The sequence below is a fragment of the Anser cygnoides genome, chromosome 3 (genome assembly GCF_040182565.1).
Source record: "Anser cygnoides isolate HZ-2024a breed goose chromosome 3, Taihu_goose_T2T_genome, whole genome shotgun sequence".
NCBI lineage: Eukaryota > Metazoa > Chordata > Aves > Anseriformes > Anatidae > Anser > Anser cygnoides.
In genome coordinates, this window is record NC_089875.1 from 121,672 (window position 1) to 149,585 (window position 27,914).

Consider the following 27,914-nt stretch of genomic DNA (forward strand, 5'->3'; position numbering starts at 1 on the left):
AGAAACAACTCAAATAATTTTCTTGACACGCGATCTTCTCTGAGGCTATTTTATTCGCGGTTGCAGTGGCGGGCGTCCTGCCGATCAGGAGCGCATTGCAGTAAGCACAGCATCAACTTTTAGTCCCTGTTCCCCGACGCCCGATCCCCTCCCCTGTGTCCTCACTGGCCGAGTACTGCAGGTTCACAAGCTACTCGACGCTCCTCTGTCCCATGTATGTACAATCTTACTTCTTTTTCAACCCTTTAATTTCTCCCTTCGTATTTCCTTTTTTTTTTTCCCCCTTTCTTATGTTTCAGGAACCTGTGATCTTTGTTTTACCGTGCCCACGCTGCTCAACCTGTTTTTCCTCAAGCTTCTGCCTTATTTCGGAACAGTGAGGCCGCCTACTGTCCGCTTACCCACGTGGCGTTTCTCCTCATTATGACTGCACAACTACCTCGGAATACAGAAAATTAGTTCTCTACTGCAAAAACACAACTCAGTTTCTCACAGTTCCCTCCTCTCCTTTCCTTACTCCTACTGTTGTTTTTGCACCTCTTCACGTACCGCGCTCTTGAGTTTCTCCAACGTTAAGGCGCAATAGTCTTCTTCGGATGTCACGGGGGATGGGAGGCGTACAACGCCATTATTTTTACAATACCAACAAATAGTTGTTTGAGCCAATTCTGTTCAGGTAACCACGAAGTTAGTTTCTCCCACATGTTTCTAAATGCCCAGGAACTGTCATCTTGAGCTACTCTATGTAGGATCTTCCCCCCCCCCACGCCCCCCAGTATACCTTTTTTTCCCCCCAAATATCAGTCAAATCCGTCCCGTTTGATCTACATCTATACAGCAACTAGCATTAATTACAGTGCACGCTCCTCCTTATGAGGTTATTAATGAATCGAATACTATTCGATTCTACGGTACTATTTTTGCAAACTTATCAAACTTATTTTCTAGTTCTTCAGTTATAGCGGAGATATTTGCAATAGCTTTTTCTAATTCACCCACCCCTCACCGAGGTAAAAACCACCTTGCAAAGCTGTGAAATACTAGAGAATTTTACTAGAGAATTGTCTGGAGTCCGCTTAATCCTGCGTGTGGTCTCAAGGGGGCTTTGGCTTTGTGGGTCTTCAATAATAGTCACGTTTGGAATTACTGCCTCCAGGGTGCAAGCTCCCTTCCATCCCAGGGGCAACACCTTCCTGGCTTTATTGCCACGTAGCCAGTACCACCTCTCGCCATTTGGGACAGGCCATCCAGGTGCAGGATTCTCACGTCGCATCTGGCACGCGCTATGTATATTAGCGCTCCTGTGGCTACCATATTTGGTGCAGCGTGGATTATTCCCTGCGTGGATAGTTCCACACCCAGGGTCAGTACTATCGCCCCCTGAGTTTCTATCACTGTTGTTTAAAAGGCACCTTCGATAACGCGGTATATTGTAGCCAGGATTACGCGCAGGGAGCGTGAGAAACACTCCGTAGCCAGTAGCTTAGGCTCAGGCGAGGATCTCAGTGAAGCAGTAATTTATTCGCGATCGCAATGGCACGCGTCCCACAAGCAGGAGCGCGCCTACTAGTCACACAGTACGGTTTGTGTACTTTCTTTCTCGACGACCGGGACCCTCCCCTGTTTCCCCACTGACTGGGTATTCCGGGTTCACAACCTATGCGACGCTTCACAGACACTACGTGGCCTTCAGTTGCCGGCCTGTTCAATTTCAAATTTCTTTTGACTTTTTTACTGTTTGAAGCGGTAATGTTTCTTCACTGATCTGACTTGACGCCGTGATTTTCACCTAGCTGCTCTGAGGAGTCCGGTTGTCTGCATTTTACAAGGTTGTCCGTTAAGCTTTCTTATCACTGCGAGCCTATCTCAACACCGCATTCCTTCCCTCTAAACAACGTAACTCTGCAAAAACAACATTTTTATTCCCACAATTCCCCCCTTTTCTTCTTTATAAACTGTTGATTTTTGCAAAACTTTTCTCTGCGGTGTAATTTGGTAGATCTCTTCCTCTTCTTCACCTTCTTTGCTTTCCATCCCCTCTAATATCATCGCCTTACGTGAGTAAGGTGGTGGCTCCACGGTCATTTCTTTCGATAGTGCAGTTTCAGTGAGCCGCTGTACTAGTCCTTTTACACAGGGGATAATGCAACAAACAAGGGCCGTCAAAACTTCTGCCACTACGATCAAGGATGCAGATACGGACGCCAGGATCCCTTTCCATTTAGCGAACCAAAATCCCGAACATCCCGCCAAGGGAGGGCGCGGCCCTAATTACTCTGCTAATTCACTGGCAGGCGCCGGAAGCCCCTGCAACGCCCCGCTTGCTGCGCCACCCTCCGCGCCACTACTGCCGGCCATTGAAGCGCAGCGGCGCTCACTCACCCTCGCACACACGCACCCCCTCCCGCGCCCACCACCCCCACCTCACGGCCGCTGCTCCACCGCCCGCCCCCGCCCTCCCGGGGCTCAACCCGCCGCCCTGGCCCACTCTCGGGCGCTCCGCTCGCAGCCGCGACCCCCGAGCGCCCCGCCGCCGCGTCGCCGGGGCCTCCCAGAGGCCCCTTCGGGCCCCCGCGCGCCCGATTCGCTCGGCCCCGCGCGGAATTTGCATGCCCCGCCCCCGGCACCGCCTCTCCCTCCCCGCGGCTCGCCGCCCGCGTGCCCCGCCCACCGAGCCCCTGCGCCCGACCTCCGCTCCGCGCTGATTGGCGCAGCTCGGCCTCCTCTGGGCGTTCGCCCCGCCCCTTCGCCCGCCCGCCCTCCCTCCCCTCCCCTCCCCTCCGGCGTGATTTGCATGCCCCGCCCCTCTCCCCGGAGCCGCGCCGCCGCCCGCCGCCTCATTGGCCGGGGCCCCGGGCCGCCCGCCCCGGCGGCACCGAGCAGCGCCGCGGGACCTGCGCGCGGCAGGCCGGGCCGGGCCGCTCTCGTCGGCAAGGAAGGCCCGGGCGGCCGGCCCGGCGCGGCGAGCGGGGGAGCGGAGCCGCCGCACGAGGAGGGGCTGCGAGCGCTGAGCGCGCTCGGGCCGGAGGGGAGACGCTTTGTCTGCTCCGGGAGCCGGGAGGAGGCGCGACCGGGACGGCGACCCGAGCTGGCCGCGAAGGGGCGTCCGGAACTGGGAAGGACGGCTGGGGGGCGGCTGCTGCTCAGGAACCGGCCGGGCAACCGGACACGCGCGCGGCGGTAGCTTTGCGTGTGCGTACACGCTGTTGTCGTTACTTTCTCTTAATTTGCTGTCCTATTAAACTGTCTTTATCTCAACGCGCACGCTTTACCCACCCCACCCCCGCTTCTCCCGCCTTTCCCGGAGCGGGGGGACTGGAGGAACGGAGCGAGGAAACGGCTGCGCGGCGCTGAGCTGAGCTGTGCGGCAGGTTGAAGCTCGGCAGCCGGAGAGGCTCCCGCTGCCCCGGCATCGCGGCCAGACCCCGTCGCCTTCCCCTCCCCCGACAGCTGAAGCTGTTCTGTGTTATGTAGCCCCGCTACATAACCTGCTCCCGTAAAGCTGGCAAGCGCCGTGTGCTCGGGGTGCGCGCTACTCCGTGCCCGGGGCGGCACCGGCACCGCGCCTCGGCGCCCCGACCCGGCCGCTGCCGCCCATAGTGCCGGCAAGCCCTGCACGGCACCTCCGCCCTGGGTTCCTCCGAGCCAATCACGGAGCGTTTCCGCCCTGAGTGAAGGCTAGCCGTGACGCCGCTTCCGCCCTGGGCTCCCAGCCAATCCCGGAATGCTCCTGCCCTCACTGACGGCTCGCTCGGACACCACATCCGCCCTCACGGTCCAGCCAATCACGGAGCCGTTTTGGCCCTCGGTGAGGGCACGCCCTGACGTCACTTCCGCCCCCGGTTCCCTCCCACGTAACGGGTCTCAAGGCAGTTCGTTCCCTTTCAACAATAACAGAGGGCGGCTGTGCTTCAGAACGATTGCATTTCTTGAAATCTCTAGGAAGCAGTCCGTGAAATGTGATCTCGGACCCTCGCCTTTTAAGCATCAGAGGCAAACGTGCTATCTGTAGATGCTCCTTAGAAGCTAAACCGTCAGTCTGCAATTGTTTTACCTTTACTGCAACTCAGGACCGCACTCGGAGCGCGGACTCAATGCCGTGTGTGCTGTCTCCAGCTAGCTGTCAGGCACACGCTGCTCCACGGAGAAGTCAAATTTCCTCTGAAATTGCTTACCCAAACCACTATGAGACGCAATAGGAAACTAGGGAGGAAGCAACCTCTCCTCTGCACTCAGAGTCCGTCCTGCCGTCAGCTACAGCATGGGACAGAAACCGTATTATTCAGATGCGGAGGTATCAAAGATGATCCTCTGAAGTCGCATCGGAGAACTTGAGGCTGGGGGCTGGCAGGAAAAAAAGTAACTAACAAGACAAGCCATCCTAAGTCTGTAAAAAAAAAATAGAAAAAAAGGAAAAAATAGAAAAAGGTCGGAGGGTGGGGGTGGGAAGGCAGTAAGAATCAGCCTGATAAAAGGTTTACAAATGAGATGAAGAAGAAGAGGAGAAGGGGAGAGATTGTCTATGCAAGGCAAGAGACCCAGGAGGCAAAGGCTGAAGTCTAGGCAGGCAGACTAGAATGTGACGAGGAAACATACTGGCTTTCTATGAAGAACAGAGCTAGCAGCAAGGAAGTAATAATGCCAGACGAGGGAGACTAGTGCCTTTTCCTTTCACGTGAACATACTCCCTTCACTAGAGCCTACTCCCCTTCAGTATGAAACGAGGACCAACGCTCACAAAATTCAGTTATAAAATAGGAAGCTGCCCTTTGGCAGTCTCTTTCTAAGTGCCCATACCCATCACTTGCTCCTCAAACACTTGCTCATATGTTAGAGAAATGCTCAATCAGTCTTGCTAAAAATACTAGCAGTGAGAGCCTAGACTCATCGCTCCACAAGCGAGTGAAAGCAATCATTCTGCCTCGGTGCAAACATGCAGTATCAGTATGGGACAGACCACTCACAGCCTAGAGCTTCTACTTTCTGTGCTAATTTTTTTTAGCATATATTCTTAACAGTTGCGATTTGCTATTAGCAATCTATATCAAACATTTGATGTTTAATGGTAGCCTGCAACTCAGCTGCGTTCGGCATGGACAGGAAAGTGCTCATTGGTAGGAACCTCATAAATTGCAAGTTAAGCAGGGAACCTACGTTATAAGACACGTGCAGAAACCGCAGCACCTGAACGTAAGCTAACTCCTTCTCTACGCTGGGTATCAAAAACCAACCCTGAATAACTCTCGACATTGCAGAAGCAAGTCCCAAGAATGTGCCCGTAGAGGAAAAAAAATTGGGATGGCAACAGAATTCATTTCATAAGAGTCTTTTGAGGCAAGACTTCTTGCAGCCTTCCAGTAACTCACCAACAGAAATACGCTTTTGTTATCAAAGACCTCTCTGCATTACAGTTTGTGACGTGCCAGTTTCACACATTTTCTAGCCCAAGACCAGCTTCTCGATGCACCCCTCGAACGCAAGAGAACGGATTTAGTCTATGCTGCCTGAACTGTACTTTCCTCGGTCAGAAGGTAACATGGTTCGTTCCGGAAAGCATCATTTTTCAGTAACAACCTTCCCCACAGGGGCCAAACATTACGTTAACCAGCCCAGGAGATACTCATGCTATTTCATACATGACGATAACAGGGCAGATACTTGCTATATTCAATTCCTAAAGCGAGCCTCCTTTGGCAAAAGAAAACGCTATTTATTTATTTATTTAGATTTTTATTTTTTTTTTAAACAATGCCGTGGGTTGCTGTTTTCAAAGGCCTCTCTGTCTTCTCTGATGAAGACATCTCTCATGTAATTATGGAAGCTGCAGCTGTTTCCACTGACAAGCTCACAAAGTCCTGGGCTCACTAACCTGTGACAGCCGTAATATCCAATTGCAGGTGACGGAATATTCTAGTTCTGCTCATTTCCTTTGAGGCCCAGAAAAGCTCATGACAACAGGAGTACCATGAAAGGACCCATAATATTACCTTTATTTTCAGCTTCTTCTAAGTCCTTCTCGTTTGCCAAGAGAATTTCTTCTCTGTGATCACGTAACAAGTCAGCAAGACAACAATCAATCTCCGCTCTCTGAAAGAGAAAAGTTTCTCAACTGCATCCTTATATGAAGTCCGTGGTGTTTGACATCTGGCTCACTTCAGCTCACTTCTACTGACACATCTTCTCACTGTCTTGACTCCCTGGATGCTTGGAGCCAGCTGATTTTTTCCAGGACCCATTTGTGTTATAAACCTGTATTTTAAGACTTGCCACGTGTTCCCAACCTTAAAGAGTGAGCACATACTGTTCTCTCACCTGCGCAGGCTGCAGAGCTGCCAGGGTCCTGCCACCAGCTCGAGCCCTTTCACCCTGCTGCTCTGCTGGAGGGCCTGCCAAAACAAACAAACAAACAAACAAAACACAACCACAAGACATGCAGACAAAGGTTACAGCCCATGTGGGAGGAAACGAACGCTAACCTTTCATCTTCCAACTCCTTACTCAAAGCAGGAAAACAGGTACGGTCCTAATAGACATATCAAAGAAATTCACTGTATGCCAGAACAGGAAAATCTGTATCAGATACCAAAATGCTGCCACGGTCCCCGAGCACAGCCCTTTTCAAGGCATCACGGAGATTCAGCAAGATCATCCAGGTCATAGGGGACAAACAAGCTCGTATCAAAGCTGCACACAGCTTGTATCAAAGAGACTTGACAAAGAGCAAAAGAATACAAGGACGGCTAAATCTCAGGGCGTAGGAGAAAACTGAAAACAGGGAGGCATCCTTTGAAAAAGTTTAATTAGACAACTAACGAAAAGAGAAAAGATTGCAAAACAACACGGGAATGTACAAACGGCGCTGGAAGCCAAAAGCGGCCTGAGTAACAGCTTGCAGAATAGCTGCTCTCTCCACGCCTCTCCCTGTGCACACTGAAGGGTTCCTACAGAAGAAAGGTTTTCTTCTTGGCGTGGATATCAAAGAACCTGTCTCAAACTGAAACGATACAGAACAAGTTTTGAAACAGAAGCAGAAGTAACAAGTCAAAAGGCTCACGCAGCATTTCACTAAGGAGTTCTCAAGTAGCTCACGGATAAGCTACGTTTTCATTTTTAACTCTCTTGAAATTGTCTGTAGGACAGATGACTTGAAATGTGACTAATAGGCCCGGACTTCTATTTCAGAAGCGTCCTACAGAAATTGCCAGAGCAGGAATTCCCACGTTAAGGAAAATAACAGGAGGTAAGAAAAGAACTAGCGGACACTTGATTAAGAAGACTTAATTAAGGAGCGTTAAAACAGCTTTTTAAAGCGAGGTCATACTTTATAAAGTAGAGCGTATTTTCGTGTTCTTTGAAAAAAAGTGACACACGCGAGGAGATAAGAGTTCATTTTAAAAAGGTACCTGAGTATTTCAAGCGTGTTTTGGAAGACAGAAGACAAAAGAAAGAATGGGAGTAACCACGTTCCATGGTAGAGGAAGGGTCGCAGTAAGATTTCACCTTTACTTTTGCTGTTCACCATACTTGTAATCGTCTGAGACGTGGGGTTACAAGATGAAAAGCTTTATAGCTGATACAAATTTATTGCAGTAGGACAAAGTGAAAAGCGCTGATATCGCACTTTTTCCCAGAAAGGAACTTCTCGGAAAAGGAGCTAAGTTTCCTGGTGGACGCCAACTTGAACACGAAACAGCAATGTGCCTTTGCTGCAAAAGCAGCTGAGGGTATCCTGGGTGGCATTAGGCAAAGTATTGCCAGCAGGTCAAGAAAGGCGATCCTCCGCCTCTGCTCAGGAACGGTGAGGCCGCACCTGGAGTGCTGGGCCTGGGCCTCCCAGTACAGGAGAGACCTGGACACACTGCAAAGAGTCCAACGGAGGGCCACGAGGACGGTAAGGGACTGAAGCACCTTTCCCATGAGGACAGGCTGGGAGAGCTGGGACCGTTCGGCCTGGAGAAGAGGAGGCTTGGAGGGGATCTCATCGACGTCTGTAAATACACGAAGGGAGGGTGGAAGGAAGACAAAGCCAGACTTTTCTAACTGGTACCCAAGGAACAAAAAAGGAGGCAACAGACACAGGCCGAAACATAGGATGTTCCCCTCCTCCTGTGGTTTCCTGAACATCAGTAAATACTTTTTCGCTGTGAGGGTGACTGAGCACTAGCGTAGGCTGCCCAGGGAGGTCGTGGAGTCACGGTCTTTGTGAGGTTTCAAAACCTGTCTGGACGTGGTCCTGGAAAACCAGATCTGGGTGGCTCTGCTTGAGCAGGGGTGTTGGACCGGGTGACCTCTGGAGGTCCTTCCGACCTCAACCAGCCTGTGATTCCTTTGCAGCCGCTATGCAACCAAATAGCAAGCACAATTCAAAGCAGATAAACGTTAAGAAATGCAGAGGCAAAAGGGGAAAATCAGGCCTCGGTACTGCACATAATCCTATGAAAACATCACCTCAATGCTCATCAGCGTCGAAGAGCAACTTACACGTTTAAGCTTTTGGAAAAGGCCTAGGAAAGGCAACAAGAAACATCACCAGTCTGATCAAAACTCAAAGTTAGCCTCGCTATCTCATAAACTGAAGGTTCATTTGCATCTTGGATGCTACGCAGAATTTTATTTTTGCCTATCTTAAAAAGGTCACAGTAGAATAAAAACAGTTTCAGCCAAGAGAAACAGGGATCGCCAAACTTTTGGAACAGTTTCTGTAGAAAAGGACTAAGAAAAAAAAAAAACTTTTTCACGTGACAAAGAGACGATGAGGGAAAAGACGATGTCTCATATCATAGAAGTTGAACAGAGATCGATCACCCGTGTTCTCTTTCCATACAGAAGGCGGGGGCATCAAAAGCTAGCAGGAAGCAAACTTCAACGCTCCTCCTGCCCACAAACACACACAAAATAAAGGAATCAGTTCTCCACATAGTGCTAGCTCCAGAGTTTACGCACAATACCTAGTTAAGGCTCGTGACTGCTGTGACCCACGGATGCTAAGTGTTTACATGGGTTCAAAGGATATGGCCGATTTTTACAAGAAACACATTAAGCGTTTTTATACTCAAAGGCATTGGCTTGTCTTAAAGTGCAAGTCACAAGTATCGCTCTATACTCGTTCCATTCTGCTAAGACCACCGATCTTTGGTCTGACTTTCTGCGGCCCTTGTTACATTGTCACAGCAACCCAGAGGCAGGAAAACATTCCTGCATACGGTAACAAAAGACCGAGTCATTAAAAGAACTTAAGACAAAAACCCAAACTACACACTATCTTAGTTCAGCCGTACATTCTATATGCACGCTTTCACCCTGAAATCTTCAATAATAGATGATAACCTCTAAGACTAAAAGCAATACAAATTCTACCCAGTTCTTTGAATGCAAGTCTGATGCAGCAAGTCATCAGCTGGAAGGAACCCGAGCAGAGGATTCAAGATGTTCTATTCCAACACTAAAAATTACCTTTCAAAAGCCGTTTGTCAAGCAGAGCGTAGTTTCCCATTTGTTGAACAGGCAGGCCTAGCCAAATTTCGACCCTAAACTTCCAGGAAATCTCTACAGCTCCCAATGTACATGTTACTTCCGTACTCACCTGCAGGTTTTACCTCTGAAAAAAAAGTTCCAACTTTCTTCCCTTCCACAACACCTGTGATGACACGACCCGAGATCTTTGGGTGGGTTCCACTTGCAATCACTGCAGAGGTGCCTCCTTGGAGGGCCCACAGAGCTGCTTTCACCTGCGATGAAGGATAGAGCCAGTTCCCGAAAATGCATTTGTTATTTGAATCCCCATGCTCAACACGAATTCTTGCTCCACTTTGATCACTTACGTTTCCCACCTGGGATTTGGTTCCAAACGTCACCGATTGTTGGTCTCCTGGGTAGGATATGTCAGTGAGCTTTGCATCATCGGATCCAGGAGGGCTGTCAAAGAGTCCTGAAATGAATAATAAAAAATTGTTAATGTTACATATCTTCTGTTCCAAAGCTCACCAGGGAAAAATAACTAAAGCCTTTGAGGCTAAAAACCTGTATTCCACTCTACAGGATTCAAAACTTCCACTGAACCCTCCTTTTGTGGAACTGAAAGGATGAAACACTAACATGCAGGCTCAAGATGCGTAACTTCACCGGAATTGTAGCTAGTGTGAGGAAACAGAATATCCACATGCTGAATAGTATCACGTACGCTGGGAAGTACCCACACTTCAGTGAGGTTAGAGAGAAAACCGGAAAGAAGTTTCCAGCTTTTATACGGTTCAGAATCAGGGCTGACACACAAGAGTGCACAACTGAACAAAGGACAGTCCTCTTCACCTAAAATCTCAGATGATATTCCCGAATGCTGTGTTGTACACTGATAAACCGGGCAACTTAGAAATATGTATAAAGGCTAACTATTGAGTTCTGCAAAGAAAGGACACAAGACTATAGACACACACTTATTCATTTTAAATAAATATTGTACTTTTATTTAACTATGTTCTGAGTTGAGCGATACTTCTGTTTACCTAACATGTAAACCCTAAACTCTACCGCCAAACTTCCCAGAAGTTCTATGCGAACAAACACGTCACAGATTAAAGCGCACAAGTGAAGAGTACCTGAACTCTTCCTTTACAGCTTGGGAAGGAAAGGACACTTCTTTCCATAAAGAAGATACCACAGCAAATGAATAAGCTGTGAGGAAATGGGAGCGGTGTTTTCGTTTGTTTTTTATTTTTATTTTTTTATAAGTTGTTTGGACTACCATTTTTGTTATTTTTTTTTCCTGAGGCAGTCATTTCAACTAGAATCAACCATGAAATCCATCTGAAACAGCTGGAAGAAATTGTGGTTATGAAAAGCCAACCTCCTCCTTCCTTCTCGGGGCCTACAATATGGACCAAAGTCCAGAAGCCACCGAAGGAAACACGTCTGGAGATGATAAAAAGAGTACGTGATTTTGTTGATGGCCTGGTGTGAAACTGTACCTACCACCTTCCTCTTTCCAGAAAAGTACCTTCAACATCAACAGGTGACAGACTTCACGGCAGCACAGCTCACAAGACTAGACCACTATCAGCCACACGTCTGGGAGACAGAAAAGCTAGCAAGCTCCAGGTATCTGGAAAGCAATATCCAGGACATGTAAAGTACCCATAAATCACTGAAAGACAGAATCCACTGCCGGAAGAAGCAAACGATTGTAGAATAGCGTTCGGCTTATATGCAGGGAAAGACTATGTATTTAGAATCAGGAGCGTTACTCATGACTATATACAATTCCGAGGAGCTAGCAGAAGTACCGTAGCGTCCACACAGGGCGTGCCTTCCAATCCTTTTACCGGCTTTGTTGCCCTCCTCTGTACGCTTTCAGGGATCTTAACGTTCTTTTTATATTGTAGAGCCCAGAATCGCACACAATATCGAAGGAGAGGCTTCGCCAACGCTAAATACAGTGGGAGAATCACCTCTTTTGACCAGCTGCCTACACTGTGTTTAATATATCCCAAAATGCTAGACGATAACCCGTGCTTCTGAATCCTCTAGCTAGCTTCCCAGGGCCCTGAAATTTATTTTGATTGAACACAGACTTCTTGCTGCAAACTTGTTGGTACCCACGTGAAAGAGCAGGAGTAAGGAATAATCTGAAGTTTGAACTAAGCTCGTAAGCTCGCTAGCAATGTCCCTGATCCAAGCCCCAGGCAGGTAGAAAAGCTCTCGGTAAAGATGGTCTGGTCTGCAGATGGGAGCCTCTGTTCCCTTCAGAAGGCAGTCACCTGTGACTATAACCTGGCACTATTTCTTCACAACGCTGGCCTTGATCTCTCGATCACTCTACAATTCCACGAAAGGAATTGCCTCCCAAGTCGTTCTTGACTGACCACAACTAGCGTTCCATAAAGCCCTGCAAGCACTTGTTCATTGTTTCTAGGATAATTCTTAAAGCTGAAGCGGGACAAAGTTTTGTCCACAAAGGCCTTCGGGGAGACTTCTGAAAGGAAAACCAGGCCAAACCAAAAAACTAGGAACAGCAAGCGGCGTGTACGTCGGTTTTGCTAACAGAGTAACACTAATGTACTAGGAATTTCCACGTTCTTTGCCCTCTACCTTGAAAGTATCACCCAATTCTGTCAGTGTTCACCATCAGCTTCTTTTTTTTTTTTTTTTTTTTAAATTTTCACATGGACATCTGAGAAAAACATTTCGAGTCCCCGTCATCGAGGAAGGAGAGGAGAGGAAAAAAAAAGAAAAAGAGAGGGGGGTGGGGAAGAAGCACAGCCATTCCTTTCCTCAGTAATGTGAGCAAAAAGTTCAGGCGCTCGGCAACAACAGAATCATAGAATATCCTGAGTTGGAAGGGACCACCGAGGATCATCGTTAAGGACCACCGAGTCAAACAACGCGCTTTGAAAGACAAAACACAGAAGAACCTGCACGTTATTTAATCTCAGCTGTAGAGTCACGTGTATTTGTACCCGCTCATTCCTTCACCTGCCAGTTTATTGTGCTACAGACGCTACAGAACACACAAACTGCAAGGTTACTACTACCTTTTGTAACCGATGCGACCTTTGGTAGGGCTAGCCGTCTAAGAGAGCCACCAAAATCCCCTTCACGCCTGGATTTCACCCGGAGGTCGCTGCGACTTACCCGGACAGCTGGGACAGACGGGCTGCTCTTTCTCCTGGGAAACCTGCGACTGCAGCACGCCAGCTGCAGCTTTCCTCCCTTCAGCTGCCGCGCCACCTTCGCTCGGCGACAAACCCCGCGGGGGTCCCAGCGGCGGGGAGCTGCTTCTGCCCTGGTGAGCCGCAGGGAAAGGAGAGAGCCGGCCGTCAGCGCGCGGGGGGAGGAAAACCTCCGAGGCGCAGCCCGACGATCGAGCGCAGCGAGGACCCGCGCCCGGCCGCCGCAGCCCCCACCCCTCCCGGCCCGACGCTCCGGGGAAGCGCCCCCGAAGGCTCTCGCTCGCCTCACCGCCGGCAGCCGCGCTCGCAGCCAGCGGCAACCTGCGCCTCCCGGCGCGCACGGCCCGGCCCCGGCCGCGGCCCCGGCTCGGGGAAAGACCGGCCGCGCGCCACAGAACTACAGCTCCCAGCATGCCGCGGGACGGAGCAGTCCATCCGCCCCAGAGGGGAGTCGGCCAAGCGCACGCAACCGCCCCCCCCCGCGCCGCTTCGCCCCCCTCTCCCCCAGCCCTCCGAAGCCCCGCGCAGTGCAGACCCCGCCGCACGCCCGCTCCGCTCCGCTCCGCTCCGGCGCCGCCCCCGCCCCGCACAAGGGCCGTTTCCGCAGAAGCCGCCGACCGCGTGGCGCCCCAACCGCCCGCCGCCTCGCCCCCTCCCGGCCCGGCCCGGCCCGGGGCGGCGCCGACCACCAACCTCGTTGCGGCACCGCGCCGCGGCGGCCCGGCCCGGCCCGACAGCTTCCGCCCATAGTGCCGGCAAGCCCTGCACGGCACCTCCGCCCTGGGTTCCTCCGAGCCAATCACGGAGCGTTTCCGCCCTGAGTTAAGGCTAGCCGTGACGCCACATCCGCCCTCACGGTCCAGCCAATCACGGCGCCGCTTCCCTGTGGGAAGGCGACCCTGAGGCTGCCCCTGTGCTGCCTTTTTATTTATTTATTTATTTATTTATTTTTAAAGAAGGCGCGGGTGTTCTTGGTCCTCTCTCGTCAAGTCTGTCTGCGAGAAACAACTCAAATAATTTTCTTGACACGCGATCTTCTCTGAGGCTATTTTATTCGCGGTTGCAGTGGCGGGCGTCCTGCCGATCAGGAGCGCATTGCAGTAAGCACAGCATCAACTTTTAGTCCCTGTTCCCCGACGCCCGATCCCCTCCCCTGTGTCCTCACTGGCCGAGTACTGCAGGTTCACAAGCTACTCGACGCTCCTCTGTCCCATGTATGTACAATCTTACTTCTTTTTCAACCCTTTAATTTCTCCCTTCGTATTTCCTTTTTTTTTTTTCCCCCTTTCTTATGTTTCAGGAACCTGTGATCTTTGTTTTACCGTGCCCACGCTGCTCAACCTGTTTTTCCTCAAGCTTCTGCCTTATTTCGGAACAGTGAGGCCGCCTACTGTCCGCTTACCCACGTGGCGTTTCTCCTCATTATGACTGCACAACTACCTCGGAATACAGAAAATTAGTTCTCTACTGCAAAAACACAACTCAGTTTCTCACAGTTCCCTCCTCTCCTTTCCTTACTCCTACTGTTGTTTTTGCACCTCTTCACGTACCGCGCTCTTGAGTTTCTCCAACGTTAAGGCGCAATAGTCTTCTTCGGATGTCACGGGGGATGGGAGGCGTACAACGCCATTATTTTTACAATACCAACAAATAGTTGTTTGAGCCAATTCTGTTCAGGTAACCACGAAGTTAGTTTCTCCCACATGTTTCTAAATGCCCAGGAACTGTCATCTTGAGCTACTCTATGTAGGATCTTCCCCCCCCCCACGCCCCCCAGTATACCTTTTTTTCCCCCCAAATATCAGTCAAATCCGTCCCGTTTGATCTACATCTATACAGCAACTAGCATTAATTACAGTGCACGCTCCTCCTTATGAGGTTATTAATGAATCGAATACTATTCGATTCTACGGTACTATTTTTGCAAACTTATCAAACTTATTTTCTAGTTCTTCAGTTATAGCGGAGATATTTACAATAGCTTTTTCTAATTCACCCACCCCTCACCAAGGTAAAAACCACCTTGCAAAGCTGTGAAATACTAGAGAATTTTACTAGAGAATTGTCTGGAGTCCGCTTAATCCTGCGTGTGGTCTCAAGGGGGCTTTGGCTTTGTGGGTCTTCAATAATAGTCACGTTTGGAATTATTGCCTCCAGGGTGCAAGCTCCCTTCCATCCCAGGGGCAACACCTTCCTGGCTTTATTGCCACGTAGCCAGTACCACCTCTCGCCATTTGGGACAGGCCATCCAGGTGCAGGATTCTCACGTCGCATCTGGCACGCGCTATGTATATTAGCGCTCCTGTGGCTACCATATTTGGTGCAGCGTGGATTATTCCCTGCGTGGATAGTTCCACACCCAGGGTCAGTACTATCGCCCCCTGAGTTTCTATCACTGTTGTTTAAAAGGCACCTTCGATAACGCGGTATATTGTAGCCAGGATTACGCGCAGGGAGCGTGAGAAACACTCCGTAGCCAGTAGCTTAGGCTCAGGCGAGGATCTCAGTGAAGTAGTAATTTATTCGCGATCGCAATGGCACGCGTCCCACAAGCAGGAGCGCGCCTACTAGTCACACAGTACGGTTTGTGTACTTTCTTTCTCGACGACCGGGACCCTCCCCTGTTTCCCCACTGACTGGGTATTCCGGGTTCACAACCTATGCGACGCTTCACAGACACTACGTGGCCTTCAGTTGCCGGCCTGTTCAATTTCAAATTTCTTTTGACTTTTTTACTGTTTGAAGCGGTAATGTTTCTTCACTGATCTGACTTGACGCCGTGATTTTCACCTAGCTGCTCTGAGGGGTCCGGTTGTCTGCATTTTACAAGGTTGTCCGTTAAGCTTTCTTATCACTGCGAGCCTATCTCAACACCGCATTCCTTCCCTCTAAACAACGTAACTCTGCAAAAACAACATTTTTATTCCCACAATTCCCCCCTTTTCTTCTTTATAAACTGTTGATTTTTGCAAAACTTTTCTCTGCGGTGTAATTTGGTAGATCTCTTCCTCTTCTTCACCTTCTTTGCTTTCCATCCCCTCTAATATCATCGGCTTACGTGAGTAAGGTGGTGGCTCCACGGTCATTTGTTTCAACAGCGCACTTTCAGTGAGCCGCTGTACCAGTCCTTTTACACAGGGGATAATGCAACAACCAAGGGCCGTCGAAACTTCTGCCACTACGATCAAGTATGCAGATACGGACGCCAGGATCCCTTTCCATTTAGCGAACCAAAATCCCGAACATCCCGCCAAGGGAGGGCGCGGCCCTAATTACTCTGCTAATTCACTGGCAGGCGCCGGAAGCCCCTGCAACGCCCCGCTTGCTGCGCCACCCTCCGCGCCACTACTGCCGGCCATTGAAGCGCAGCGGCGCTCACTCACCCTCGCACACACGCACCCCCTCCCGCGCCCACCACCCCCACCTCACGGCCGCTGCTCCACCGCCCGCCCCCGCCCTCCCGGGGCTCAACCCGCCGCCCTGGCCCACTCTCGGGCGCTCCGCTCGCAGCCGCGACCCCCGAGCGCCCCGCCGCCGCGTCGCCGGGGCCTCCCAGAGGCCCCTTCGGGCCCCCGCGCGCCCGATTCGCTCGGCCCCGCGCGGAATTTGCATGCCCCGCCCCCGGCACCGCCTCTCCCTCCCCGCGGCTCGCCGCCCGCGTGCCCCGCCCACCGAGCCCCTGCGCCCGACCTCCGCTCCGCGCTGATTGGCGCAGCTCGGCCTCCTCTGGGCGTTCGCCCCGCCCCTTCGCCCGCCCGCCCTCCCTCCCCTCCCCTCCCCTCCGGCGTGATTTGCATGCCCCGCCCCTCTCCCCGGAGCCGCGCCGCCGCCCGCCGCCTCATTGGCCGGGGCCCCGGGCCGCCCGCCCCGGCGGCACCGAGCAGCGCCGCGGGACCTGCGCGCGGCAGGCCGGGCCGGGCCGCTCTCGTCGGCAAGGAAGGCCCGGGCGGCCGGCCCGGCGCGGCGAGCGGGGGAGCGGAGCCGCCGCACGAGGAGGGGCTGCGAGCGCTGAGCGCGCTCGGGCCGGAGGGGAGACGCTTTGTCTGCTCCGGGAGCCGGGAGGAGGCGCGACCGGGACGGCGACCCGAGCTGGCCGCGAAGGGGCGTCCGGAACTGGGAAGGACGGCTGGGGGGCGGCTGCTGCTCAGGAACCGGCCGGGCAACCGGACACGCGCGCGGCGGTAGCTTTGCGTGTGCGTACACGCTGTTGTCGTTACTTTCTCTTAATTTGCTGTCCTATTAAACTGTCTTTATCTCAACGCGCACGCTTTACCCACCCCACCCCCGCTTCTCCCGCCTTTCCCGGAGCGGGGGGACTGGAGGAACGGAGCGAGGAAACGGCTGCGCGGCGCTGAGCTGAGCTGTGCGGCAGGTTGAAGCTCGGCAGCCGGAGAGGCTCCCGCTGCCCCGGCATCGCGGCCAGACCCCGTCGCCTTCCCCTCCCCCGACAGCTGAAGCTGTTCTGTGTTATGTAGCCCCGCTACATAACCTGCTCCCGTAAAGCTGGCAAGCGCCGTGTGCTCGGGGTGCGCGCTACTCCGTGCCCGGGGCGGCACCGGCACCGCGCCTCGGCGCCCCGACCCGGCCGCTGCCGCCCATAGTGCCGGCAAGCCCTGCACGGCACCTCCGCCCTGGGTTCCTCCGAGCCAATCACGGAGCGTTTCCGCCCTGAGTGAAGGCTAGCCGTGACGCCGCTTCCGCCCTGGGCTCCCAGCCAATCCCGGAATGCTCCTGCCCTCACTGACGGCTCGCTCGGACACCACATCCGCCCTCACGGTCCAGCCAATCACGGAGCCGTTTTGGCCCTCGGTGAGGGCACGCCCTGACGTCACTTCCGCCCCCGGTTCCCTCCCACGTAACGGGTCTCAAGGCAGTTCGTTCCCTTTCAACAATAACAGAGGGCGGCTGTGCTTCAGAACGATTGCATTTCTTGAAATCTCTAGGAAGCAGTCCGTGAAATGTGATCTCGGACCCTCGCCTTTTAAGCATCAGAGGCAAACGTGCTATCTGTAGATGCTCCTTAGAAGCTAAACCGTCAGTCTGCAATTGTTTTACCTTTACTGCAACTCAGGACCGCACTCGGAGCGCGGACTCAATGCCGTGTGTGCTGTCTCCAGCTAGCTGTCAGGCACACGCTGCTCCACGGAGAAGTCAAATTTCCTCTGAAATTGCTTACCCAAACCACTATGAGACGCAATAGGAAACTAGGGAGGAAGCAACCTCTCCTCTGCACTCAGAGTCCGTCCTGCCGTCAGCTACAGCATGGGACAGAAACCGTATTATTCAGATGCGGAGGTATCAAAGATGATCCTCTGAAGTCGCATCGGAGAACTTGAGGCTGGGGGCTGGCAGGAAAAAAAGTAACTAACAAGACAAGCCATCCTAAGTCTGTAAAAAAAAAATAGAAAAAAAGGAAAAAATAGAAAAAGGTCGGAGGGTGGGGGTGGGAAGGCAGTAAGAATCAGCCTGATAAAAGGTTTACAAATGAGATGAAGAAGAAGAGGAGAAGGGGAGAGATTGTCTATGCAAGGCAAGAGACCCAGGAGGCAAAGGCTGAAGTCTAGGCAGGCAGACTAGAATGTGACGAGGAAACATACTGGCTTTCTATGAAGAACAGAGCTAGCAGCAAGGAAGTAATAATGCCAGACGAGGGAGACTAGTGCCTTTTCCTTTCACGTGAACATACTCCCTTCACTAGAGCCTACTCCCCTTCAGTATGAAACGAGGACCAACGCTCACAAAATTCAGTTATAAAATAGGAAGCTGCCCTTTGGCAGTCTCTTTCTAAGTGCCCATACCCATCACTTGCTCCTCAAACACTTGCTCATATGTTAGAGAAATGCTCAATCAGTCTTGCTAAAAATACTAGCAGTGAGAGCCTAGACTCATCGCTCCACAAGCGAGTGAAAGCAATCATTCTGCCTCGGTGCAAACATGCAGTATCAGTATGGGACAGACCACTCACAGCCTAGAGCTTCTACTTTCTGTGCTAATTTTTTTTAGCATATATTCTTAACAGTTGCGATTTGCTATTAGCAATCTATATCAAACATTTGATGTTTAATGGTAGCCTGCAACTCAGCTGCGTTCGGCATGGACAGGAAAGTGCTCATTGGTAGGAACCTCATAAATTGCAAGTTAAGCAGGGAACCTACGTTATAAGACACGTGCAGAAACCGCAGCACCTGAACGTAAGCTAACTCCTTCTCTACGCTGGGTATCAAAAACCAACCCTGAATAACTCTCGACATTGCAGAAGCAAGTCCCAAGAATGTGCCCGTAGAGGAAAAAAAATTGGGATGGCAACAGAATTCATTTCATAAGAGTCTTTTGAGGCAAGACTTCTTGCAGCCTTCCAGTAACTCACCAACAGAAATACGCTTTTGTTATCAAAGACCTCTCTGCATTACAGTTTGTGACGTGCCAGTTTCACACATTTTCTAGCCCAAGACCAGCTTCTCGATGCACCCCTCGAACGCAAGAGAACGGATTTAGTCTATGCTGCCTGAACTGTACTTTCCTCGGTCAGAAGGTAACATGGTTCGTTCCGGAAAGCATCATTTTTCAGTAACAACCTTCCCCACAGGGGCCAAACATTACGTTAACCAGCCCAGGAGATACTCATGCTATTTCATACATGACGATAACAGGGCAGATACTTGCTATATTCAATTCCTAAAGCGAGCCTCCTTTGGCAAAAGAAAACGCTATTTATTTATTTATTTAGATTTTTATTTTTTTTTTAAACAATGCCGTGGGTTGCTGTTTTCAAAGGCCTCTCTGTCTTCTCTGATGAAGACATCTCTCATGTAATTATGGAAGCTGCAGCTGTTTCCACTGACAAGCTCACAAAGTCCTGGGCTCACTAACCTGTGACAGCCGTAATATCCAATTGCAGGTGACGGAATATTCTAGTTCTGCTCATTTCCTTTGAGGCCCAGAAAAGCTCATGACAACAGGAGTACCATGAAAGGACCCATAATATTACCTTTATTTTCAGCTTCTTCTAAGTCCTTCTCGTTTGCCAAGAGAATTTCTTCTCTGTGATCACGTAACAAGTCAGCAAGACAACAATCAATCTCCGCTCTCTGAAAGAGAAAAGTTTCTCAACTGCATCCTTATATGAAGTCCGTGGTGTTTGACATCTGGCTCACTTCAGCTCACTTCTACTGACACATCTTCTCACTGTCTTGACTCCCTGGATGCTTGGAGCCAGCTGATTTTTTCCAGGACCCATTTGTGTTATAAACCTGTATTTTAAGACTTGCCACGTGTTCCCAACCTTAAAGAGTGAGCACATACTGTTCTCTCACCTGCGCAGGCTGCAGAGCTGCCAGGGTCCTGCCACCAGCTCGAGCCCTTTCACCCTGCTGCTCTGCTGGAGGGCCTGCCAAAACAAACAAACAAACAAACAAAACACAACCACAAGACATGCAGACAAAGGTTACAGCCCATGTGGGAGGAAACGAACGCTAACCTTTCATCTTCCAACTCCTTACTCAAAGCAGGAAAACAGGTACGGTCCTAATAGACATATCAAAGAAATTCACTGTATGCCAGAACAGGAAAATCTGTATCAGATACCAAAATGCTGCCACGGTCCCCGAGCACAGCCCTTTTCAAGGCATCACGGAGATTCAGCAAGATCATCCAGGTCATAGGGGACAAACAAGCTCGTATCAAAGCTGCACACAGCTTGTATCAAAGAGACTTGACAAAGAGCAAAAGAATACAAGGACGGCTAAATCTCAGGGCGTAGGAGAAAACTGAAAACAGGGAGGCATCCTTTGAAAAAGTTTAATTAGACAACTAACGAAAAGAGAAAAGATTGCAAAACAACACGGGAATGTACAAACGGCGCTGGAAGCCAAAAGCGGCCTGAGTAACAGCTTGCAGAATAGCTGCTCTCTCCACGCCTCTCCCTGTGCACACTGAAGGGTTCCTACAGAAGAAAGGTTTTCTTCTTGGCGTGGATATCAAAGAACCTGTCTCAAACTGAAACGATACAGAACAAGTTTTGAAACAGAAGCAGAAGTAACAAGTCAAAAGGCTCACGCAGCATTTCACTAAGGAGTTCTCAAGTAGCTCACGGATAAGCTACGTTTTCATTTTTAACTCTCTTGAAATTGTCTGTAGGACAGATGACTTGAAATGTGACTAATAGGCCCGGACTTCTATTTCAGAAGCGTCCTACAGAAATTGCCAGAGCAGGAATTCCCACGTTAAGGAAAATAACAGGAGGTAAGAAAAGAACTAGCGGACACTTGATTAAGAAGACTTAATTAAGGAGCGTTAAAACAGCTTTTTAAAGCGAGGTCATACTTTATAAAGTAGAGCGTATTTTCGTGTTCTTTGAAAAAAAGTGACACACGCGAGGAGATAAGAGTTCATTTTAAAAAGGTACCTGAGTATTTCAAGCGTGTTTTGGAAGACAGAAGACAAAAGAAAGAATGGGAGTAACCACGTTCCATGGTAGAGGAAGGGTCGCAGTAAGATTTCACCTTTACTTTTGCTGTTCACCATACTTGTAATCGTCTGAGACGTGGGGTTACAAGATGAAAAGCTTTATAGCTGATACAAATTTATTGCAGTAGGACAAAGTGAAAAGCGCTGATATCGCACTTTTTCCCAGAAAGGAACTTCTCGGAAAAGGAGCTAAGTTTCCTGGTGGACGCCAACTTGAACACGAAACAGCAATGTGCCTTTGCTGCAAAAGCAGCTGAGGGTATCCTGGGTGGCATTAGGCAAAGTATTGCCAGCAGGTCAAGAAAGGCGATCCTCCGCCTCTGCTCAGGAACGGTGAGGCCGCACCTGGAGTGCTGGGCCTGGGCCTCCCAGTACAGGAGAGACCTGGACACACTGCAAAGAGTCCAACGGAGGGCCACGAGGACGGTAAGGGACTGAAGCACCTTTCCCATGAGGACAGGCTGGGAGAGCTGGGACCGTTCGGCCTGGAGAAGAGGAGGCTTGGAGGGGATCTCATCGACGTCTGTAAATACACGAAGGGAGGGTGGAAGGAAGACAAAGCCAGACTTTTCTAACTGGTACCCAAGGAACAAAAAAGGAGGCAACAGACACAGGCCGAAACATAGGATGTTCCCCTCCTCCTGTGGTTTCCTGAACATCAGTAAATACTTTTTCGCTGTGAGGGTGACTGAGCACTAGCGTAGGCTGCCCAGGGAGGTCGTGGAGTCACGGTCTTTGTGAGGTTTCAAAACCTGTCTGGACGTGGTCCTGGAAAACCAGATCTGGGTGGCTCTGCTTGAGCAGGGGTGTTGGACCGGGTGACCTCTGGAGGTCCTTCCGACCTCAACCAGCCTGTGATTCCTTTGCAGCCGCTATGCAACCAAATAGCAAGCACAATTCAAAGCAGATAAACGTTAAGAAATGCAGAGGCAAAAGGGGAAAATCAGGCCTCGGTACTGCACATAATCCTATGAAAACATCACCTCAATGCTCATCAGCGTCGAAGAGCAACTTACACGTTTAAGCTTTTGGAAAAGGCCTAGGAAAGGCAACAAGAAACATCACCAGTCTGATCAAAACTCAAAGTTAGCCTCGCTATCTCATAAACTGAAGGTTCATTTGCATCTTGGATGCTACGCAGAATTTTATTTTTGCCTATCTTAAAAAGGTCACAGTAGAATAAAAACAGTTTCAGCCAAGAGAAACAGGGATCGCCAAACTTTTGGAACAGTTTCTGTAGAAAAGGACTAAGAAAAAAAAAAAACTTTTTCACGTGACAAAGAGACGATGAGGGAAAAGACGATGTCTCATATCATAGAAGTTGAACAGAGATCGATCACCCGTGTTCTCTTTCCATACAGAAGGCGGGGGCATCAAAAGCTAGCAGGAAGCAAACTTCAACGCTCCTCCTGCCCACAAACACACACAAAATAAAGGAATCAGTTCTCCACATAGTGCTAGCTCCAGAGTTTACGCACAATACCTAGTTAAGGCTCGTGACTGCTGTGACCCACGGATGCTAAGTGTTTACATGGGTTCAAAGGATATGGCCGATTTTTACAAGAAACACATTAAGCGTTTTTATACTCAAAGGCATTGGCTTGTCTTAAAGTGCAAGTCACAAGTATCGCTCTATACTCGTTCCATTCTGCTAAGACCACCGATCTTTGGTCTGACTTTCTGCGGCCCTTGTTACATTGTCACAGCAACCCAGAGGCAGGAAAACATTCCTGCATACGGTAACAAAAGACCGAGTCATTAAAAGAACTTAAGACAAAAACCCAAACTACACACTATCTTAGTTCAGCCGTACATTCTATATGCACGCTTTCACCCTGAAATCTTCAATAATAGATGATAACCTCTAAGACTAAAAGCAATACAAATTCTACCCAGTTCTTTGAATGCAAGTCTGATGCAGCAAGTCATCAGCTGGAAGGAACCCGAGCAGAGGATTCAAGATGTTCTATTCCAACACTAAAAATTACCTTTCAAAAGCCGTTTGTCAAGCAGAGCGTAGTTTCCCATTTGTTGAACAGGCAGGCCTAGCCAAATTTCGACCCTAAACTTCCAGGAAATCTCTACAGCTCCCAATGTACATGTTACTTCCGTACTCACCTGCAGGTTTTACCTCTGAAAAAAAAGTTCCAACTTTCTTCCCTTCCACAACACCTGTGATGACACGACCCGAGATCTTTGGGTGGGTTCCACTTGCAATCACTGCAGAGGTGCCTCCTTGGAGGGCCCACAGAGCTGCTTTCACCTGCGATGAAGGATAGAGCCAGTTCCCGAAAATGCATTTGTTATTTGAATCCCCATGCTCAACACGAATTCTTGCTCCACTTTGATCACTTACGTTTCCCACCTGGGATTTGGTTCCAAACGTCACCGATTGTTGGTCTCCTGGGTAGGATATGTCAGTGAGCTTTGCATCATCGGATCCAGGAGGGCTGTCAAAGAGTCCTGAAATGAATAATAAAAAATTGTTAATGTTACATATCTTCTGTTCCAAAGCTCACCAGGGAAAAATAACTAAAGCCTTTGAGGCTAAAAACCTGTATTCCACTCTACAGGATTCAAAACTTCCACTGAACCCTCCTTTTGTGGAACTGAAAGGATGAAACACTAACATGCAGGCTCAAGATGCGTAACTTCACCGGAATTGTAGCTAGTGTGAGGAAACAGAATATCCACATGCTGAATAGTATCACGTACGCTGGGAAGTACCCACACTTCAGTGAGGTTAGAGAGAAAACCGGAAAGAAGTTTCCAGCTTTTATACGGTTCAGAATCAGGGCTGACACACAAGAGTGCACAACTGAACAAAGGACAGTCCTCTTCACCTAAAATCTCAGATGATATTCCCGAATGCTGTGTTGTACACTGATAAACCGGGCAACTTAGAAATATGTATAAAGGCTAACTATTGAGTTCTGCAAAGAAAGGACACAAGACTATAGACACACACTTATTCATTTTAAATAAATATTGTACTTTTATTTAACTATGTTCTGAGTTGAGCGATACTTCTGTTTACCTAACATGTAAACCCTAAACTCTACCGCCAAACTTCCCAGAAGTTCTATGCGAACAAACACGTCACAGATTAAAGCGCACAAGTGAAGAGTACCTGAACTCTTCCTTTACAGCTTGGGAAGGAAAGGACACTTCTTTCCATAAAGAAGATACCACAGCAAATGAATAAGCTGTGAGGAAATGGGAGCGGTGTTTTCGTTTGTTTTTTATTTTTATTTTTTTATAAGTTGTTTGGACTACCATTTTTGTTATTTTTTTTTCCTGAGGCAGTCATTTCAACTAGAATCAACCATGAAATCCATCTGAAACAGCTGGAAGAAATTGTGGTTATGAAAAGCCAACCTCCTCCTTCCTTCTCGGGGCCTACAATATGGACCAAAGTCCAGAAGCCACCGAAGGAAACACGTCTGGAGATGATAAAAAGAGTACGTGATTTTGTTGATGGCCTGGTGTGAAACTGTACCTACCACCTTCCTCTTTCCAGAAAAGTACCTTCAACATCAACAGGTGACAGACTTCACGGCAGCACAGCTCACAAGACTAGACCACTATCAGCCACACGTCTGGGAGACAGAAAAGCTAGCAAGCTCCAGGTATCTGGAAAGCAATATCCAGGACATGTAAAGTACCCATAAATCACTGAAAGACAGAATCCACTGCCGGAAGAAGCAAACGATTGTAGAATAGCGTTCGGCTTATATGCAGGGAAAGACTATGTATTTAGAATCAGGAGCGTTACTCATGACTATATACAATTCCGAGGAGCTAGCAGAAGTACCGTAGCGTCCACACAGGGCGTGCCTTCCAATCCTTTTACCGGCTTTGTTGCCCTCCTCTGTACGCTTTCAGGGATCTTAACGTTCTTTTTATATTGTAGAGCCCAGAATCGCACACAATATTGAAGGAGAGGCTTCGCCAACGCTAAATACAGTGGGAGAATCACCTCTTTTGACCAGCTGCCTACACTGTGTTTAATATATCCCAAAATGCTAGACGATAACCCGTGCTTCTGAATCCTCTAGCTATCTTCCCAGGGCCCTGAAATTTATTTTGATTGAACACAGACTTCTTGCTGCAAACTTGTTGGTACCCACGTGAAAGAGCAGGAGTAAGGAATAATCTGAAGTTTGAACTAAGCTCGTAAGCTCGCTAGCAATGTCCCTGATCCAAGCCCCAGGCAGGTAGAAAAGCTCTCGGTAAAGATGGTCTGGTCTGCAGATGGGAGCCTCTGTTCCCTTCAGAAGGCAGTCACCTGTGACTATAACCTGGCACTATTTCTTCACAACGCTGGCCTTGATCTCTCGATCACTCTACAATTCCACGAAAGGAATTGCCTCCCAAGTCGTTCTTGACTGACCACAACTAGCGTTCCATAAAGCCCTGCAAGCACTTGTTCATTGTTTCTAGGATAATTCTTAAAGCTGAAGCGGGACAAAGTTTTGTCCACAAAGGCCTTCGGGGAGACTTCTGAAAGGAAAACCAGGCCAAACCAAAAAACTAGGAACAGCAAGCGGCGTGTACGTCGGTTTTGCTAACAGAGTAACACTAACGTACTAGGAATTTCCACGTTCTTTGCCCTCTACCTTGAAAGTATCACCCAATTCTGTCAGTGTTCACCATCAGCTTCTTTTTTTTTTTTTTTTTTTTTTTTTTTTTAAATTTTCACATGGACATCTGAGAAAAACATTTCGAGTCCCCGTCATCGAGGAAGGAGAGGAGAGGAAAAAAAAAGAAAAAGAGAGGGGGGTGGGGAAGAAGCACAGCCATTCCTTTCCTCAGTAATGTGAGCAAAAAGTTCAGGCGCTCGGCAACAACAGAATCATAGAATATCCTGAGTTGGAAGGGACCACCGAGGATCATCGTTAAGGACCACCGAGTCAAACAACGCGCTTTGAAAGACAAAACGCAGAAGAACCTGCACGTTATTTAATCTCAGCTGTAGAGTCACGTGTATTTGTACCCGCTCATTTCTTCACCTGCCAGTTTATTGTGCTACAGACGTTACAGAACACACAAACTGCAAGGTTACTACTACCTTTTGTAACCGATGCGACCTTTGGTAGGGCTAGCCGTCTAAGAGAGCCACCAAAATCCCCTTCACGCCTGGATTTCACCCGGAGGTCGCTGCGACTTACCCGGACAGCTGGGACAGACGGGCTGCTCTTTCTCCTGGGAAACCTGCGACTGCAGCACGCCAGCTGCAGCTTTCCTCCCTTCAGCTGCCGCGCCACCTTCGCTCGGCGACAAACCCCGCGGGGGTCCCAGCGGCGGGGAGCTGCTTCTGCCCTGGTGAGCCGCAGGGAAAGGAGAGAGCCGGCCGTCAGCGCGCGGGGGGAGGAAAACCTCCGAGGCGCAGCCCGACGATCGAGCGCAGCGAGGACCCGCGCCCGGCCGCCGCAGCCCCCACCCCTCCCGGCCCGACGCTCCGGGGAAGCGCCCCCGAAGGCTCTCGCTCGCCTCACCGCCGGCAGCCGCGCTCGCAGCCAGCGGCAACCTGCGCCTCCCGGCGCGCACGGCCCGGCCCCGGCCGCGGCCCCGGCTCGGGGAAAGACCGGCCGCGCGCCACAGAACTACAGCTCCCAGCATGCCGCGGGACGGAGCAGCCCATCCGCCCCAGAGGGGAGTCGGCCAAGCGCACGCAGCCGCCCCCCCCCCCCCGCCGCCCTCTCTGCGCCCGCCCGCCCCCCCCCCGCGCCGCTTCGCCCCCCTCTCCCCCAGCCCTCCGAAGCCCCGCGCAGTGCAGACCCCGCCGCACGCCCGCTCCGCTCCGCTCCGGCGCCGCCCCCGCCCCGCACAAGGGCCGTTTCCGCAGAAGCCGCCGACCGCGTGGCGCCCCAACCGCCCGCCGCCTGGCCCCCTCCCGGCCCGGCCCGGCCCGGGGCGGCGCCGACCACCAACCTCGTTGCGGCACCGCGCCGCGGCGGCCCGACCCGAGCTGAGCCCGGCGCGGCCCGGCCCGACAGCTTCCGCCCATAGTGCCGGCAAGCCCTGCACGGCACCTCCGCCCTGGGTTCCTCCGAGCCAATCACGGAGCGTTTCCGCCCTGAGTTAAGGCTAGCCGTGACGCCGCTTCCGCCCTGGGTTCCCAGCCAATCATGAAGCGTATCCGCCCTCAATGACGGCTCGCCAGGACACCACATCCGCCCTCACGGTCCAGCCAATCACGGAGCCGTTTTGGCCCTCAGGGAAGGCACGCCCTGACGTCACTTCCGCCCTCGGTTCCCTCGCAGGTAACGGGTCTCAAGGCAGTTTGTTCCCTTTAAACAATAACAGAGGGCGGCTGTGCTTCAGAACGATTGCATTTCTTGAAATCTATAGGAAGCAGTCCGTGAAATGTGATCTCGGAACCTCGCCTTTTAAGCATCAGAGGCAAACCTGCTATTTGTATGTGCTCCTTAGAAGCTAAACTGTCAGTCTGCAATTGTTTTACCTTTACTGCAACTCAGGACCGCACTCGGAGCGCTGACTCAATGCCGTGTGTGCTGTCTCCAGCTAGCTGTCAGGCGCACGCTGCTCCACGGAGAAGTCAAATTTCCTCTGAAATTGCTTACCCAAACCAGTATGGGACGCAATAGGAAACTAGGGAGGAAGCAACCTCTCCTCTGCACTCAGAGTCCGTCCTGCCGTCAGCTACAGCATGGGACAGAAACCGTATTATTCAGATGCGGAGGTATCAAAGATGATCCTCTGAAGTCGCATCGGAGAACTTGAGGCTGGGGGCTGGCAGGAAAAAAAGTAACTAACAAG

General features: G+C 50.6%; 1 protein-coding gene across 11 annotated transcripts; it reads right to left on the reverse strand.

The window, feature by feature from the left end:
• Positions 1-35: 35 nt before the first annotated feature.
• Positions 36-26,766, reverse strand: LOC136790288 (delta-1-pyrroline-5-carboxylate synthase-like). 11 transcript variants are annotated; one of them, XR_010829874.1, is made up of 8 exons: positions 26,303-26,766; positions 23,488-23,594; positions 23,250-23,394; positions 19,979-20,052; positions 10,994-19,753; positions 9,822-9,928; positions 9,584-9,728; positions 5,962-8,874 (listed from the first exon to the last, which is right to left on the reverse strand). XR_010829874.1 is itself a non-coding variant. In XM_066993270.1 (5 exons), exons 1-5 carry the CDS (start codon positions 13,076-13,078, stop codon positions 5,947-5,949), a joined length of 909 nt encoding a protein of 302 aa, XP_066849371.1. In that variant the 3' UTR covers positions 36-5,946. The 11 variants fall into 11 exon arrangements, 3 of the variants coding, with proteins under 3 accessions (XP_066849371.1, XP_066849370.1, XP_066849372.1); XR_010829873.1 differs by having other exon boundaries at positions 10,969-19,753; XR_010829871.1 differs by having other exon boundaries at positions 5,962-6,087; positions 6,313-8,874; positions 9,822-19,753.
• Positions 26,767-27,914: the final 1,148 nt, after the last annotated feature.